The sequence below is a fragment of the Nesoenas mayeri genome (genome assembly GCF_963082525.1).
Source record: "Nesoenas mayeri genome assembly, chromosome: 19".
Lineage (NCBI taxonomy): Eukaryota > Metazoa > Chordata > Aves > Columbiformes > Columbidae > Nesoenas > Nesoenas mayeri.
In genome coordinates, this window is record NC_137568.1 from 7,935,361 (window position 1) to 7,953,299 (window position 17,939).

General features: G+C 50.3%; 1 protein-coding gene across 1 annotated transcript in view; it reads left to right on the forward strand.

Annotated features, from left to right (window-relative positions):
• Positions 1-1,290: 1,290 nt before the first annotated feature.
• SHISA6 (shisa family member 6) overlaps positions 1,291-17,939 on the forward strand; it is a gene marked incomplete at both ends in the record, with an annotated part of 227,455 nt that continues 210,806 nt past the window's right edge. Inside the window, 2 exons of the mRNA XM_080356403.1 lie at positions 1,291-1,967; positions 16,064-16,224. Of these exons, the coding sequence (XP_080212529.1) occupies positions 1,291-1,967; positions 16,064-16,224 (838 nt within the window). The remainder of the gene's footprint in view (positions 1,968-16,063; positions 16,225-17,939) is intronic.

Here is a 17,939-nt window from a genome sequence, read left to right on the forward strand (position 1 = left end):
GGCATTGCTAGCCCATCCCTACGGCACTCTGCAGCCACCCTGGAAGGGAACTGGACAGGAACCTCCTGGCGAGGGAGCTCTGCTCATGAGCTACATGGGACAGACCCGCTTGGACACCCAGGCTCCATGAACCCCAGGAGCCTGCACATGTCTCTGGGGTACCTGACCCAAACAACTTGTGCACATTTATAGGGCCTGCTCACACATGTCTGTAAGGATCACAACTCCCACACACACGTATCACTGCATATGTCACACTCATACACACCTGTAGGGTCTACATAACCCTCAGATATCCACAGGGACCATATTTCCTGCAAATATCAATCCATAAACTCACACACACTTATAGGAACAATACCCAGTGCACACACTATGAGGGACCATACAGACTGCACACCTACGGGCATCATATCCCTGTAGGCACTGTTATCCCATGCACACCTATAGGGACCGAACAGACAGCTGACCTAACGGGACTGCATCCCCAGTGCATCCCTGTAAGGGCAGGTAAAGGGGCCACAGACCCCTATAGGGACCACACAGCCCCACAGGGACCACAGCCCCGCACATGTCTATCGGCACCATAACCCCATGCACCGCTCCTCGCACGCACCAGTGGGGACCACGCCCCCCGCACGCCTCCACAGGGACCTTCCCCACGCCCCCGGCGGCGGGCAGACCCCGCGGCCCGAGCGCTCCCGGGCAGGCGGGCAGCTACGGAGCCGGCCCGGCGTGTTCGCGAAGCGGCGCCCCGCGCTCGGTGACGCCGGCCCGGAGTGATGTAAGGAGCGGGCCCGGCAGCGGTGGGCGGGCTTAACCCGGAGCGCCCGGCTCGGCTCCGCTCGGCGCCCGCCCCTGCTCCGCGCCCGGCTCCGCGCCGCTCCGCCCCCGCCAGGAGCGCGGGCAGCCCGCCTGCTCCGCGGCCCCGCTGCAGTCCCGCTCCGGCATGGTAAGGCCGTGGGCGGGGGGCGGGCAGGCGGGGGCGGGCCGGGGGTGCCCGGGGCGCGGAGCTCTCTGACCCTCTCCCCGTCTCTCGCAGCCCCTCGCCGGAGGAGCACCGGCCGGCACGGGACCCCGCCGCCTCCAGCCCGGCTCCGCCGCTCGCTGCGCGCCGGCATGAAGCGCCCGGCGCCGGGCAGCCGCCGCTGAAGAGCCGCGCGGCGGCAGCGGGACCCCCTCCCCGCTCCCCCCCTCCATGGGGCAGCGCCGCGGCCGCTGAGCCCCCGCGCCTCCGCCCGCCGCCCCCACCCCGCGCCGCGCCCCGCCGCGCCCCCGCCTCGCCCCGCCATGGGGCCGCGGCACCTGCTGCTGCCGCTGCTCCTGCTCTCCCTGCAGCTCCTGGCCCTGCTGCTGGCCGCGCAGGCGGCCGGGCCCCCCCGCGCCAAGGGCAACCGGACCCAGGGGGCGGCGGCGCCGCGGCGGACCCCCAAGCCGGGCAAGGAGCTCCTGAACCAGACGCTGGCGGGCCCGGCGGCTGCCGCCCCCACGGCGCTGCCCGGGCGCGGAAAGGGCGCGGGGGGCGGCAGGACGCCCTCCGGCGGCGGGGGCGGCAGCGGGGGCTCGGCCCCGGCACACGAGACGTGCTGGGGGTACTACGACGTGAGCGGGCAGTGGGACAAGGAGTTCGAGTGCAACAACAGCCTGACGGGCTTCCGCTACTGCTGCGGCACCTGCTTCTACCGCTTCTGCTGCAACAAGCGCGCCGAGAAGCTCAACCAGAGCCTGTGCCGCAACTACAAGAGCCCCGAGTGGGCCCACCCCACCACCGCCAGCGGCGCCCTGCCCGCCGACGGCAGCAACGGCGCCGACGGGGACGCCAACAAGTACGACCCGGACAAGGACAGCACCAACGCCACCGTCTACATCTCGTGCGGGGCCATCGCCTTCGTGCTTATCGCCAGTGTCTTTGCCAAGGTGGCCTACGACAAGGCGCGGCGCCCGCCCCGGGAGATGAACATACACAGGTGCGATCCTCCCCTTGCTTCCAGCACTCCTTCTGTCTAGGGACACCCTCCTTTTCAAGAATTCCTCCTTTGCACTGCCTATCCAAGGGTTTCCCCATTGCACTACCCATCCAAGGGATCCTCCTTTCAACCACCCACCCAAGGGCTTCCCGTTTGTACAGCCTGTCCAAGAGTTGCCCCATTGCATGACCCATCCAAGAATTCCACCTTTGAGCTGGCTGTCCAAGGGTTCCCTTTTTTCACCAACTGTCCAAGGGTTCCCCAGCTGTTCTACTTGTCCAAAAAGTCCCCCTGGGAACAACCTATTCAAGTCTTTATCCTTTGCATTGGTCAGCCATGAGTTTCTCCCTTGCACCACAGGTCCAAGGGTTTCCCCTTTGCAATGGCTGTCTGAGGGCTTCCCTTTTGTGCCATCTGCCCAAATGATCTTTCATTGTGCCACCACTTCAAGGGCCACCCCCTCCAGACCTGCTCATCCAAGGGTTTTCTCCTTTGCAAGGGCTGTCCAAGAGTCCTCTCCTTGTTCCACCTTTCAAAGGATTTTCCATTTCCACCATCTCTCCAAGGGTTCCCCTTTTGTACACTCTGTCCAGGGACAACCCCACCCCTCAGACCATCCCTCCTGACCCCCTCGCGCTTCCCACTCAGGGACCCCTCCTGCTGCCCCGCTCAGCCCTCCCAGCCCCGTGGGACCTCTTCCCCCATCCCCTCCGGGCTCCCCCTCCTCAGCACAGCCCTGGGCAGAGGGTCACGGTCCCTCCTTCAGCACCGGCTCCGTGCCCTCCATGCAGAGCGGTCTCCTGCCCCCCAGGACCCCCCGCCCGCCCCGGGGGCAGCAGGGGCGCTCAGGACCCTGCGGGTCCTGCCCTGCCCAGCCAGGGAGAACTTTAAAGTGTGAAGGAAATTGCGTCCTCCCAGCCGGTGCCTTTGCTTGGTGTTTGGGAAAGCAGCGGTATTGGGGGGTGTTCCTTTTCTTTCCTTTTTTCTTTCTTTATTTTCCCCTTTGAATCCAGAAAACTCAAGCTAGTAGTCTGTCCTTCCCATTTGATACCGTTTTTCTCAGTGGTTTTACACATTGCTGTTTTAACAGCTTTAATAAGAGGAAACACTCTCGAGGTGTCAGAGATAATCCTCTTTAAAAGCAAAAGCTTAGGCTTCCATGACAATTCTTTTGGACAAATGCATGTACTCTCTTGGTTCATACTCATTTTTCGGTGAAAATGTCCACCCGAATGATGTGTACTTCTTGTGTGCTATGAATCCGAGAGGTTCCTATGTTTGAACATAAAAATCGATGAGGAGCTTCTTTATAAGAACAGTTGTGAGCATGAGTGGGGCAAGCCCTTATCTTTAGAGGTAATGCTTCATAAAAATGATTTCAATTAAGAAATTTTAAAACAATTAGAATTATTGCCCGTGTTTTTAAGGCTGAACTTCAATCGCAGTCAAGAGAATCTGAGGGAAGAAATTTTAGCTTTTTACAAAGAATAAGAGATGAGTGACGCAGTTGTTATTTGTTTGGGGAGATGGGTTTTGTTTAGACTGCCCCCTTTATAAGACTTGACACCCAGGGGTGCTGGTGGGTGTGAGTTACTGGCTCTTCCCTGAGGATGAGAGGTGACGCTGGTTGGCACTTGCTGAGGGTCTGGCCCATGGATCCCACCACAAACCCACCTGCCCCCGGTCTCTGCAGGAAAATCGCTGTGTTAAAAGCATTTAGGTCACTTGTGTCTGTATAGTGAAGGGTCCTGCAAGTAGTTTAGTCAGAAAATAGGCTTTTGAAAGTATTTTCTTAACTAAGGGCTGGCTCCCAAACTCCCCAGATCTTTTGGCTTCAAGGCAACTTTTTCTGGGCCTTGTCTTTACACTGAATTTTATAATCTGGCTCGGGTGCCCAGATGTTACTTTTTCTCCAGCTCCAGAGTGCTACGGGGTTGGATCTTACACCCTTTGAAATCACAGACAGTGTTGCCAGACTTGTCTGAATTATTCCTGATGTTTTCATTTCTTTGATGCTTGCTTTTCTTTATTTAGATAAGTTCTGGTAAAATGATTCACCTGTGTGCAGAAGTATGAATGGCAGATTGAGTGCTTGGGAAGCTTGACTTTCAGAGCGTTTTAAGGAGTTGATTGACTTCTATAATATGGTAGCTGGTAAAAGATTATACCTTTCAGAGCTGTGTTACCTGAACTTGATCAGTGTTGCATGGTGGTTTAAATATTGTGAAGTATATCTCCAGCAGACGGGGTCTGCATTGATCTGAGGAAAAATGCGATCAGCTCTCTAAGCAGAATGTAAATACGAGGAGTGGAATGGTTTGTCTTCCTCTCTGAAACTGCTGCTGAGTAACAAGGGAGGAGAAAATCAGAATGTAGTCAGATATTACTATCTATTTCAGATTGTGTCAATTGGACTTAAGTGTAGCATCCAGAATAATTCACTATAGTGATGACAAATCTCAGTGTGCATCCCACCAAAACGTCTGGGATGGGGAGAACAACAGTATAAACAGAAATATTCTGGTAGGCTAGAAACAGCCCATCGTGAGCAATATCTCACACCCAGGGAAGATTGAGCAAGGCTTTCCTGCACTTCACCGTAAACAAGATCACACTTTACATTTTATTTCGTCGTAAATGGTCGGTTAGCAGTGCTACGTGTAGATGTTATTTCTCTGTTAAATTCTCATCCAGCTTTTACAGAAAATCCTTATTAACTCACTTAGAACGTTTTCACAGAGGCAGGGTTCATTTTATGTCTTTTGATGGAAAGGAGGGTTTACAGATTCCCAGGAGAACGCTGGCTCTCATGTGGAATGAAGGGATGTCTGCACACCGAGATACGCGTGTGCATCTGAGAGCTGAGGATCCGCTCTTGTTCTCAGGCACTTCCACGCACCTTTAAGGCAGAGGCAGCGCTGTGATCCTGAGCCGAGCAGTGCCAGGAACTGGTGCTTAAGTTCATTTCTAAGAGCAGTAAGTGGAAGTGCTTAGAAAAACAGGAGCTAAAATATATTTTACAGAAACATTTGTAATGTTTTAAACTTAGCTGGTTTTTTTAAATGATTATATGAGCTTTCAGCCTGACCATACATGAATACCTCTTGTCAGCATCTTGCCTGTGAGTTACACAGCTGGAACTAATGAACCCTGGGCTCCAGGTAGAAACTGGGGCTGATTTCTGAGCGTTATACCCAGCAGCGTTTTGCCTGCTGTTGTTCTCTGACTGCCTTTGTGAGGGGGGGTTCTTTTCTTCCCTTTGTCAGGGCTTTTTTGGCTCAAGCATTTCTTAAGTGGGCAGAGTATTTTCTTTCAGGATGGGAGTGAGTTAGGGAATCTGACAGTGAACAAGGAGTATCAGCTGTTTGTTTTCGAAGCTGGGTGTGTTTTTCCATAGCAAGGAGGGGTGACCCAGAATATTCTCTCCCCATGGGTGTGACCCCCATGCTACAGCACATGAATAATTCACTGCTGGTAGTATCGCTCTGTGACCTCTGTTTAGCCCTCAGCAACAGTCAGCGTTGCGCTGTCTGCCGAGGCAGGAATGCACAAATTGGAATGAACTGTTTATAGTTTGGACTGTTACGGATTGTTTGCTGCACGGGCAGCTGGACCGTGACTCGCGAGACAGGGACACGGTGGCAGCGCCGGCCCCGGGGCAGCTCAGCTTGTCTTGTGTAGCTGCCGAGAAGCAGCACCGTGATTTTTCCCAGCATACGGGCTCTGTGTCCGCCTTCTGTACCCGTCCCTGCATGGAGCGTGTCTGAGGAGTATTTTGGCTTTTGAAAGGGAGAAGGGAAACAAGCACCTTTTGCTCAGAGTGTTTCACGTTGCCCAACTCCTGGGGCGTCTTTGTTGCTACAAAGAGGAAAGGTATTTGTGCTGCTCTTTTCTTTGGGTTCTTCCTTTGCATCCTCTGCTCTGTGAATAATAACTGACTTTTTTTTCTTTTTTACAAATGAACATCCTTTTCCCATATAGAGCCCACAGTTAAACTGCTCAACCTCTTGCTGTTTTTACTCTGCAGCTCTGAATTTCAACAGAAATCAGAGGCAATGGATCTATTTGTCCACAGCTCTGGGAAGGCTGCGTGCGCTGCTTTTTGCATGATGCTGGCTTAAAACAGAGGAGGATTTCTGTTCCTACAGGCTGCATCTCTCGCAGCCCTGGGGCCCTGGGGAGGGCGGCTGGTTCAGCCCCTCGGCTCTCGGTGGAGCTTGTGGAAACTGCCTCTCTAGACCGTGTTTCTCAGGTTGCGCTTACAGCTGGCCCATTCCATTCTGCTGTCTGCTAGTGTGTGCTCCTTGGGCCAAACAATCCAACCTCATCCCTCCCCAGGGCAGGGAGAGAGCGCTGCGAACACACACCTGCCCATAGGGACCATGCAGAAGATTGGCTTTCTTGGTTGCTGTCACTGCTTGCTTTCTCTTTCCACGGATTTTTTATGCTTTGCCATTTTATTCTATTTATTATTTATTTTTTACTCCACTCTGTCTCATTCATCTGACTCACGTGCCTTCCATCTGTTCTTTGCCCGGCTTTGTGTTGTTTATTCCTGATAGTTTCTGAGTCTGTTCTCTGAAGTGCCCCGTCCCTCTCGTAGCCGCAGAACAGAGCTCCACAAGCACGTGTCTCACTTAAGGTAAAACAGAAGGGGGCACAATTTTGTGGCCTCAGGGAAGTTACTCATGACTAGTTCTTCTCTTTCAAACCAGTACTGCGGGGTAACTCCAGTGCAGGGAGGAGACCCAGACCCTGTCCAGTTTGCATGGACGGATTGCCCATTCCCAGCTGGCCAGACCAAGGCAGGGTTTGTGTCTGTGTGCGTGTACCTGTACAAAAGATTTCTCCTTTTGCTTCACTTACATGTAGTGGGGAAGCTTCAGTCTGAACCTCTGGTCACTGCACGCTTTGGTAACTGCTTTTTTTGCCATGCTTTCCTCTCTGAATCTGTTTTATAAAGAGACTGGCTTTGCGAACACCACAGAGGCTGCTTGACTTCCAGTGGCTGCTTCCAGGTCTTCTCTGTTCTTTTTGAACTTCTCCCAGTAAGAAAGCCTGTTCTCAGAAACCATCCTGCCCTCGCCAAATCATTTCAGTGTCTCTAATTCCCATTTATTTGATATTTTTCTTCTTTCTAATTAACTTTTTCTATGAGTAACCCTCCTTCGTAAGGTGTCAAGGGAATCCAGTCTATCTCTGAACTTCTGTTTCTTTTAGTTTTGTAAGCTCTTATATCCTTAACTAACAGTTGATCCGCATGTCTTTGGAGATCAGACATCTTTTAAAACTTCTGTTGCACACAAGAAGATCTGAAACTTAGCAGGAAAATGAGATCATGGTTCTTTTTTCTTGCCTTTGCCCCTACTCGCATGGGCAATCTGTATTTCCTTAGATCTGTGTGTGCTGTGTTGCATGAAGGTCTCAAATGTCTCATTACCCAGCCTGATAAGCCTGGAATCCTTTCACAATAAAGATTTTGCAGTAGTTCAGCTCCTTGTTGCAGTCACAGGGCTCTTCAAGAGAGAGTATAATTTTCTTCAGTAAGTTTAAAGTCTCTTAGTTGTGTTCACAACATAGGATTTGGTGCAAAATAGATACCTCGTACGTGAAACTTTGCGTGCACTCGTGTGTTTCCAAGCGCTGTTTCAGGCTTTGCGCATGCAGATACCCCAGCGCAAACAAGAGCAGCCTAAAAAACTGTACCAGCCGAGCTCTTAGCCTCATTCCTGCAGGCTTTCATGCCTGTCAAATACCTAGCAAGACCTTCTATTTATATTTGATCTTCTTCCCACGATCAAGACCAGCGCTCGGTTCCTTTTCTGCGCAGCAGCGCTGCCTCCAGATCTCCCCAGCGCTCGCGCTTTGTTTGCGGGGTGGGTCACTGTGAGAAGAGCCTCCCTTCGCTGGCTCAAGCGCGAGGGCACGCAGGCGGGTTGGGGGGAGCGGGCGAGGGAGACGCGGCTGCTGCGGAGCCGTGGTGACAGTACAGCAGGTGGCAGCCTGGCCTTGGCTTGCGGGGCTGCGGCACCTCGGGGTGCTGGGACCTGGAGCTGCTGCTTCGTGCCACTCGCCTGAAATCCTGGTTTAGAGGTGGATCTTGACCCTTTGCTCTGGCCACTCTCTGCAAAGAAACATCGGTTGGAAAGCTTGATTTTAACTTTTTAATTGCAGGATCTTTATGTGACAGTTTCTCTTCTGGACCTGCTGTGTAGTTGTTCAAAGGAATAGCATTAGTTGTTGTGAGTTTAGTGATTGTAGTAAATTCCTTGTGCACATCACAGCATTCAATTTGTGTATTAGTGTTAGATGTATAAAGTACTTGTGTAAGATGTGCACTTTAAGCTCTGCTGGTATTTACTATTGCTACATAACCTAAACAACCTGTCCCAAAGACAAGAGCTTTACTTTCCAGTTGCTGCTTCCACCTCATGTTATAGAGACGGGAGAGATGATGAGCTCACAGCGACAGATTAACTCTTATACTACTTCTGTTTCAGCTGAAATATGTTTTCCACATACATGCATATAATTGTCACCTATGTGTTAGTTTTGAGTTCACCAAGAAGAGTGAGTCAGGAAATTGCCAAGCCTCATCCTGCTGCCATCATCTGAGGTAACAATCTGGTCCTTAGTATGTCCATAATTAAGCTTTCAGTGATATTTGTCATTAAAGCTGGACTAGATGCCAGGAGTTGAAAAATAATTCTCATAATTGACATAAGGATTTTTCAGAAGACATCTGATTTTTCCTTGTAGCCTTGAGAAAGACCATTTCCTCACTTCTGCTGGGTGTGGGTGCACAAATGCTGCTCTCTTGGAAGGGTGTCCTAATGCTTAGTCTGTTTTCTCTTCTTAACTCCATGGGTGCATTCACCTCTTCTTCTATATACACTCGTATACAGGTGTCCACCACACGCCCACTGGGGTTACTGTGAAAACCTGTTTCCAGTGTTCCCCTCTCAAAAACCCCTGCTCTTAAGCACCAGCTGCTTTTGTTTCTGGCCGCTGCAGAGACCAGTTCTCTCCTTTGCTCAGTCGGGACTGGTTGGTCTCTAGGGTGCTGCTAAGTGCCAGCACTTTCAGAAACAAGCTCTAATGTGGCAGAGCTGCTTCCATGTGAAGGTGCTGCTGGCCAGAGGGGTTTGTTGGTAGCAGCGTCCCCATGTTCCCTCCATGTATCAGTCTGCAGTGGTGTTTGTGTAATCAATTAAAGCCCTGTGTCTGGAGCATCTTATGGGGAGAGACTGAGAGAGCTGGGGCTGTTGAGCTGGAGAAGAGAAGCTGAGAGGGATCTGATCAATGGGATCAATATCTCAGGGTGGGTGTCAGAGGATGGACCAGACTCTGTTCAGTGGTGCCCAATGCCAGGGTGAGGGGCAACGGGCACAGACTGAAACACAGGAGGCTCCATCTGAACAGGAGGAGAAACTTGTTTGCTGGGAGGTGCCAGAGCCTGGCCCAGGCTGCCCAGAGCGGGTGTGGAGTCTCCTTCTCTGAGACATTCAAACCCCCTGGACCCACCTGTGTGATCTGCTCTGTGACCCTGTGTGAGCAGGGGTTGCACTGGGGGATCTGCAGAGGTCCCTTCAACACAACCAGGCTGGGATTCTGATTCCCCAGTTAAACCCCATCAGAGCATGAGGCCAGACACATGCCCTGTGGGTGATGCCAAGGAGGCAGCGGAGATGGGGACAGCTGCTGAAAGGAGGTGGACACTGGTCTTCCCGTCTGCTGTTTCAGAGCTCGCATAGCAGGGACAACACGGGTGCTCATCCCTCTGCTGGCAGGAGCTGCAGCGTGGGGCCCGTCTGACCCACAGCACAGTCCCCGCTGGGTCAGGGGCAGCACGTGGCCCTGGTCAGTGTGTGGAATGTCACAAGGGGCGCGGCAGGTCTGGGGACAGGCGCCGGAAAACCCACAGATAATGCACGGCCGTGCTGGTGACAAATCCCGCTCCCTGGAGAGACCTGTTCGTTCTCGGGGAGCTGGCTCTGCGGTCGATAACTCGCCCCTCTCAGCCGAACTGCCTCGTTCTTTGCGGGTTACTAACAGAGCACAGGGGAGTCTTTAACCTCACTCTGTTTTTTTAAGGACTTGTAGTGAAATCCTGGCTGTGCTGAAGCTGGTTGGAGCTCTGCCACAAACTCCATCACAGCTATGCTTTTAGCAGGCTTTTAGTTCACCCCGACGCTGCTCTTTTTATTGTGTTCTGCCAGTTCCATTTGGTCATTCTTTTTCCATTCTTCCCCAAATTCACAGGGACTTTGAACATCCAGTTATGTTTTGTGACACCCCATACATGAGGTGTCAAAGAGAGGTGATTTTCAGAAGGCAATTGGTGGATGTTCTGCATGTGTGCAAATAGTCAGCGCTTCCCGTCACCTCTCTACTCCAATGTTATGTCCCATAGGCCACATTCCGGCCTGTTGAAGCTGTCACCAAAGCTCCCCTTGTTTTCAGTAGAAGGGATCCCTGTGCCCACACTCATACCGTCAATTAGAGCTGAAAATCTCATCTCCCTATATTCCCAGGATCTGTGTGTTTTGGGTTGGTTTTTTCTCTCCAGCCCAGGAGGAGAGGGTCATGTGGACTGGAGATATCCCCATCAAATACAGTCCATAAAGTCCTTGCCAGTCCTGGGGCACTGACGTGAGTTTTGCGTTTCCACAGACAGGTCCTGAAAAGAACCACCAAATAGCCAGGGATGTGTTTTTTCAGATGGAGCTTCCTTGGCTTCCTTGGACAATCTGGTTTGGCTATACAAAACTCTACAGAATCACAGGGTTGCTGAGGTTGGGGGCACTTCTGGAGGTCAACCAGTCTAGACTCCAAGCAGAGGCAGCTCGATCAGGCTGCCCAGGACTGTGGCCAGTTATAAATGTCACCAACGATGGAGACTCTGTGACCTTCTGGGACACTGTTTCAGTGTTTGAGCACTCTCAGTGTAAAAGAGTTTCTTCTTGTGCTTAAGTGGCACTTCCCATATTTCAGTTTGTGCCCATTGCCTCTTGTTCTGTCACTGGACACTGCTGAGAAGGGCCTGGCTCCATCTGCCTTACACCATCCTGTCTGTTGTTGAAACACATCGATAAGATCCCCCTGAGCTTTTTGTTCTCGAGGTTGAACAGTCCCAGCAGTCTCAGCCTCTCTCCATATATGAGATGCTCTAAGTCCTTTTGTGACCCTCATGTGGACCCGCTCTGTGATGCGCATGAGGAGCCCAGCACTGGGCACAGCACTCTAGATGTGTCTCACTAGCGCTACATAGAGAGGAAAGATCACTCCTTTGAGCCTGAAAACTCATTAATGATTATTTACTTCCCTATTGCACCAAGAAAGCTCCTCTCTCCCCTCCCACATCTCTGTGCTAAGACGGAGAGATGAACACCCTCCACGTATCTGCTGGACTTCCCACCCTACCTTGTCTTTATTCAGTTTGTTCCTGTCTGTTTCCTCCACTTTATACCATTCTGCTCACTTTCTTGTTCTGTTTCTGTCACTCCCTGCCATTGCCCCTCTCCCAGGTGGCCTTGTCTTCACTCTCTTTGCTCTTTAGCAAAGCCTGTTGATTTTATCTTTCCGCATCCAGTGTTGCACGAGCCCCTTCCCTGCTGACATACATGGGAGCCGGACCTGCCCTGCTTTGCTTTGGGATGTCCTACCATGCAAGACATCAGTAGGTTTTTCTCCCATGCTGCTAATCCAGCCTTGGTCTCAAACAACATCCCTGATGTCAATGTGTCTGTTCTGGGTTTACGTGGAAAGAGGCTTTAGCGTTCTCACATAAATGACGTTAATGAAAAAGCTGTCACCAATCGTTATCTCAGGCTACGATTGTGCAGTTACGCAACTCTGGCTACTCCATCCGCTGCCACAGGTAACACGTTCCAGCGAGTGAGGTTTGTTTTCCTGAGATAAGAGATGTGTCGTCATAGAAAGATTTCTGAAGTGCCTCATCGCCTCGTGCAGGTGTTGAGGATGCTGCTGACATCCCTGAGACTAATCGTGCCCAAATGGCTGCACACACAAGACCCAAAGATTTCAAGTGACTCTATTTCTCTATTATTACTGAAGCTTTTGCAGTGGACAGTTAGACAGTTGTACCCAAGAGATTTACACTCACCAAATCCTTCCTCAGTTAAGAGTGACTGACCTTCCAGCAGCGTGGGACTCAGCCCTCTGTGCTCTATGGAAATAAAGTGGATCACACACAGCAATGTGATTGAATTGGCAAGGAACTAACCAGGTTGATCCAAGTTTGACTTTCTCCTCCACCTCTGCTGGTGCTGAACAGTCTTTTTTCCTCTCCGCAGACAATAAAGAAGAGGACAAAGAGCGAGCGCTCAGGACACACAGTTCGGTGTGTTTAGGACATAAGAAGATTACACCTTCAGCACTGCTGAACTCAGGTTTAGACCCATACACTTAGGAGCTAGGTCCACTTTTGATAGTTATTTTGTTTACCCCATGTATAGTCTGACACGGCAGACATCGCTTTCCTGAGTATCACCTATGATTTCTACGGCTCATCTGGGAGCACCGGTCTCCTCCCTTCCATGGGGCTGGCAGACAACTAGAAATCACGTCCTTGTGATGTTGTGACCAGCATCTAACCCAGAGAAAAGCTCTTATTGCTGTTCCTTCAGGATGCAAAACAAAGAAGGGATTAAAATGGTTCTTATCACCTGAGCCGTATTTTGTTTGTGGTGAGGATCAGTGAGTTCAGGTCCTGGCTGTAACCAAGGGACAGAGAAACTGTTCACAAATTGAAACGTTATCCTGGAGTTTTTGTCCTCGTGGAGGGCAGCAGGCTCAGGGTTTGGTTTTGGGTAGGTAATGACTGAGAGGATGAGGCGCTTCCCACTGTGTCCAGTCGTTCCAGAGTATAATTGCTTTAATTGCCTCAATTATTTTTAGTGAATGGAGGTAAAGTGTCCATCCAGGAGGTCGGGAAGTTCTGTTCTTTGGACTATATCAAACCCTTTTCAGAGAGTAATAATAGCAGGAGAAAGGACAAGAGTATCAGGAGAAACAAAGTGACCTGCAGTGTAGGGTGGTCCTAGACTCAGAATCGAGCAGAATTTAGGTTGGAAGGGACCTCTGGATGTCCCTCGCCCTGCCATCTGCTTAAAGCAAGACCAGTGGTAGAGGAGGTTGTTTGGGGCCTTACCCAGCTGAATTTGAAGACCTCCAAGGAAGGAGACCCCTGGGCCTCTCTGGGTCCCTGGTTCAGTGTTTTGCTATTCAACCATGACTTTTTTTTCTTTTATAACCAGTGGAATTGCCCTTATCACAGCATCTTTGCCTTATCTCTGTGTCCTTTGCAACTCCCCATTAGTGGGACATAGGACCTCTCCTAGTATCTCTTTGTCAGCTTAAACAAACTCAGCTTTGGGTTGGACTGGTTTGTACTCTTCCATTTGCATCCCACCAGCACCTCCAGCTCCGCTTCCTCGTCTTTGAGTTCCTTATGTTCCTCTGTACCGCATCCCAGCTCACACCATCCCCGACCTGACCTCTCCTGCCCAGCTGTCTCTGTTATATTCATCTAAGCAGTATATGGTGTTTTAGTGTTATCCACGCTGTCTTCTTCCTCTGTGCTCTGAGTGATTGCACTTTTGACACTTAAAGTGTCTTCAACAAGTGTTCAAAATGAGCCCAAGCCGCTATGGGCTAGTAAATAATGGTCCTAATACAATCTCTGTGATTGAAAAATGACTCTTAGCATTCCTGTACTGCAGATACCATTAAATGGTCGTCTGATGCTTAATATATCTTGGAGATATGTACTGAGGGCTCAGTTCTGCCAACCTGCTGTCTTGAGAAAATGTGTTGTCTGCAGCGGGATGTACCGGATGCTGGTGCCAAATAGATAAACCTCATTAGCTTCCCACGTCCTCCTCAATCAGCAGGTACTATAATGCGGTGGGGAGGTATTTGCCTAGAAAAGCCATCAGGGTCGCCGGTGGTTGAACGAATCCTCTGCTCAGGAGGAGCCGAGCGGTGTCGTGCAGGGCAGGGACCTCAGGGCCCAGCGTAGGGTCCTTTTTCTGCCACTTGTGTTCTGTACAACCTCAGGCAAGGGGCCGCATTTCAAGCATGGCCGGTGAGTTGGTGACCAGTGTGAGATACCTCAGGCATGATGGTAAAAAATGGTGAGCACCCACAGGTCTGTGTCAGTCGATGGGAATTCAGCATCTTGTGGAGAACACCGAATACTAGCTCCTCTTCTTCAGCCAGGAATGACCATAGGAGCAAACAGGAGCCCTGACTTGGACAGGGTTGAGTATCTCTTATTGCTGCCACCTTCATCACTCTCTGATCCTATCTTAGCACAAAAAAATATATTAAAAAATCTCTCCTTTCATGTCCCTGCATGTGACAAGCCCTTCACTCCATGCGTGTCGGTATCTGTGCACATATACATCTCATATGGTAGATTATAGCCTCTATGCCTGCTCTCTCTACAAACAATAAGCAGTCAAAGAAGGTTAAAAATATTCTGTACAAGGTGTTTGTGAACTGATGTAATCCTCTTAATGACCTCATTAATGTTTACAGATATCTAAAGGGTGAGTGTCAGGAGGATGGAGCCAGGCTCTTCTCGGTGACAACCAGTGATAGGACAAGGGGTAATGGGTTCAAACTGGAACACAGGAGGTTCCACTTAAATTGGAGAAGAAACTTGTTCCTGGTGAGGGTGGCAGAGCCTGGCCCAGGCTGCCCAGGGGGTTGTGGAGTCTCCTTCTCTGCAGACATTCCAACCTGCCTGGACACCTTCCTGTGTAACCTCATCTGGGTGTTCCTGCTCCATGGGGGGATTGCACTGGATGAGCTTTCCAGGTCCCTTCAACCCCTGATATTCTGGGATTCTGTGATTCTTCTGGAGCCTCTCCCAAGAGTTTCTTTTGTAGAACACATTGGTGTTGCAATTCATTATTCACAGGGATAGCAGTCTGTAGAGGAAATTATTTGGAAAATGGAATGAACTCAGGTCCCAAACTATTTTTCAGAGGAAAGACCAAATATATAGTGTTTAAGGAATGCTAGTAGATATGAGCAACACCAGCGTCATTCTCATCAATAGGCAATGAAGAAATTTTTCCTTCTTACATCTTGTTTGGTACCCAAGGTGACATTGGGCATATTCCCTCTGTGAAAGAGAAAAGAACCTTTCAAACTGTATAGTCTTTGAACCACCACTGTCCCTTATAATCCACACAAGCCACCCCCTTTCCTCCTTTTCCTGTGGCTCAAGAGAGAGCTCGTGGCTGCACTAAGAAAATCCGTGCATTTCACGCTGTCATTGTGCCCCTGTGTCCATGGTGTTCACAGAGGAAAAAAGTCTTTGAGTATCCACTTATCCAAGGGGAAAACATTGGATACAGCTGAACTGTGTGACATTTCATGTTCTTGGGGAATAGCAGAGAGACCTCAGCACCATTAAAGAAACCCCTAAAGGATGAAAAGCTGAAAGGCTGTGTTGACATTAACCCATGAAAACTGTTTAATCGTGTTCTTCTGGAGTGCTGGTTCTCCTTTAGGAATCCCACTTGCACCTCTGCTGTGTATCAAGCTTCTTGCAGAAACCCCAAGGATTTAAGGAGTGTGGAGACCAGACTCCTGTTTTGATTCAATCTTAAAGAAGTTTGGCTTGGGCAGGGTGGTTTTGGTATAAAACTGAGTAAATACAAGATCACAGTGCCCGAGACTTGGGGCTCTGGCGTGTTCACGGTGGCTCTGTCTGAAGGCAGCGCTTTGTGCTACTGAGAACAGTTCATCTGTGCTGCCACTGACCGCAAGGAAAACGGTGGAGAGAAAGCATAACCCTGGGGTGAAGTGAATTAGCGCAATCCTATGATAAACTAAACAATAGCCAGGCGAACCTATAAATACAGGCAGCAGACACACAAAAAGAAACTGAGCTTTTAAGCTGTATATTTTTTGGTTTGTTATTGTTGCCTTTTTTTTTCCTGTTTATAGTAGAAATCCAACTACTGCTATTCACACAGCGACCGTGGAAGTGAAAATACCGAATGCCATTCTAGCTACTGTGTGAAAATATGTTTCGTTCCCTCTTTCTGTCTCCGCAGGGCTCTGGCTGACATCTTAAGACAGCAGGGACCAATCCCAATAGCACACTGTGAAAGAGAGACTATCTCGGCCATAGATACCTCCCCCAAAGAAAACACCCCAGTCAGGACATCTTCCAAAAACCACTACACCCCTGTGCGCACCTCCAAAAGTAACCCAGGTAAGTGCTGCTTTCCTGCTCGCTCTTCAGGGGTGGCCCAACTGTTAGAAGTCAGCAGAACGTCACACTTGACGATAGTGGATTTTGTAGACCTAAAATTAGGGTAATAAAAAACGGCTTTAAAAGGCAATCAGATAGTGCGAGGATCAGTGTTGATGGTTCTTGGAGGTTTTTACAGTAGCTGTTGTCTCCAGGTATTTTAAAAATTCAGAATCAGGTATAAATTCAGCTTATACCAAAATGCTTGCGTTAAGCTTAGAACCCTGTGTATTTCCAACAAAACGCATACGCTATAAAGCATAATTGGGCTCTCTGCACACAGCAGCTGAGAAGAAAGAAACCCACGTAACTGGGGACACTTTATTTATTCAGGTGAGCTGTGTGCATGTGCTGAGAGGACAATGTGGAAGGTGACATAGAGACATCCTGGGAGCGTCAAGGCCCTGGCCCAAGGTTCTCCAGAACCATTGGCCTGGGAATTGGGACACACATTTATTTATGTTTTTTCTGGCTTCTGCTGGCTGGGTGAATTTGGTCAAATCATTTGCCTACTTTTTGCCTTGATTTGCCCGGAGGCGCGTGGATGCCATCCTCTTAGTTAAATGTGTTGTCGTGATTTATTTAACGCTTCGGGTGCTGGTAATTGTACAAGCCGCGTCTCGCTGTTTGCTGGCCACCTTTGTTGAGTGGGGCTTGCCATCACTTGCCATATCTCAGTCACAACTGGATGTGGTGCCTCATAGAGATGCCCTCATTCCGTCACAAGCTGTTCAGCTTCATGTCTGAGTTTCCGGGTGGCGTTTCCTGACCTGTGTCACCCGGCGATCAGGGAAGGTTTTGCTAATGGTCCCTGCTGGGGGAGCTTCTGAGCGAAGCCAGCGGGAGCTCCGGCTGCCCCACAGCCCACGGGCTGGACGTGCTCTGCTCTCTGTGGAAAGAGCCCATGACCGAGGGCAGTGACTGTTCAGTTCCTGTCGCATCCTTGTGGTGACTAGTAGAAGGGTTTTGCTGCAACGTGCATCACCCTGTGGAGACAGGGCTGGGTGACCGTGTTCTCTGTGTTCTCCAGGGCCTCCCCTGCTGCTGGGAATGAAATAATGTCCAGGACACGGGTCCCTCTTGGCTCCAGGGACACTGTTGGCTTATGTTCAACTTGCCATTGACCAGAACCCCCAGAGCTCTCCATGGAGCTGCTCTCCAGCACCTCATCCCCCAGTCTGTCTGTACAGCCAGGGTTGCCGTGTCCCAGGTGCAAAATCCAGCACTTGCTCTTGTTAAACATCACGTGGCTGGTGGTTGCCCAGTTCTCCAGTTTGTGCAGATCCCTCGGGCAGAGACACTCGACCCCCAGCACAGGTCCCCAGGGGCGCTGGCAGCTGTGGGCTGGCTGGTCACTTCTGTCGCAGGGCAGCCAGTTGGACCGAATGTCACACCAAGCCCTTGCCAAAGCTGGGAAGGGAAAACTTGCTCTTGTAGCTTGCCCAAAAGAACTTGTTCCTGGCTCTGTTGTGTCCGTTATTAACATGTCCTCATCTATCATATGAGACAGAAAGCTAATCACTTACAAAAGATCACGAGCTCATAAAAGAGCTATACAGTTAATGTTTTTTTATACCGTTTCATTTGCAGAATAGGGCAATGCTCTGTTGTAACTATAGTCTGTCACTCAGCTAATCTGCAGATTAGGAAATTGTATTGTATTAGGAAATTGTAAT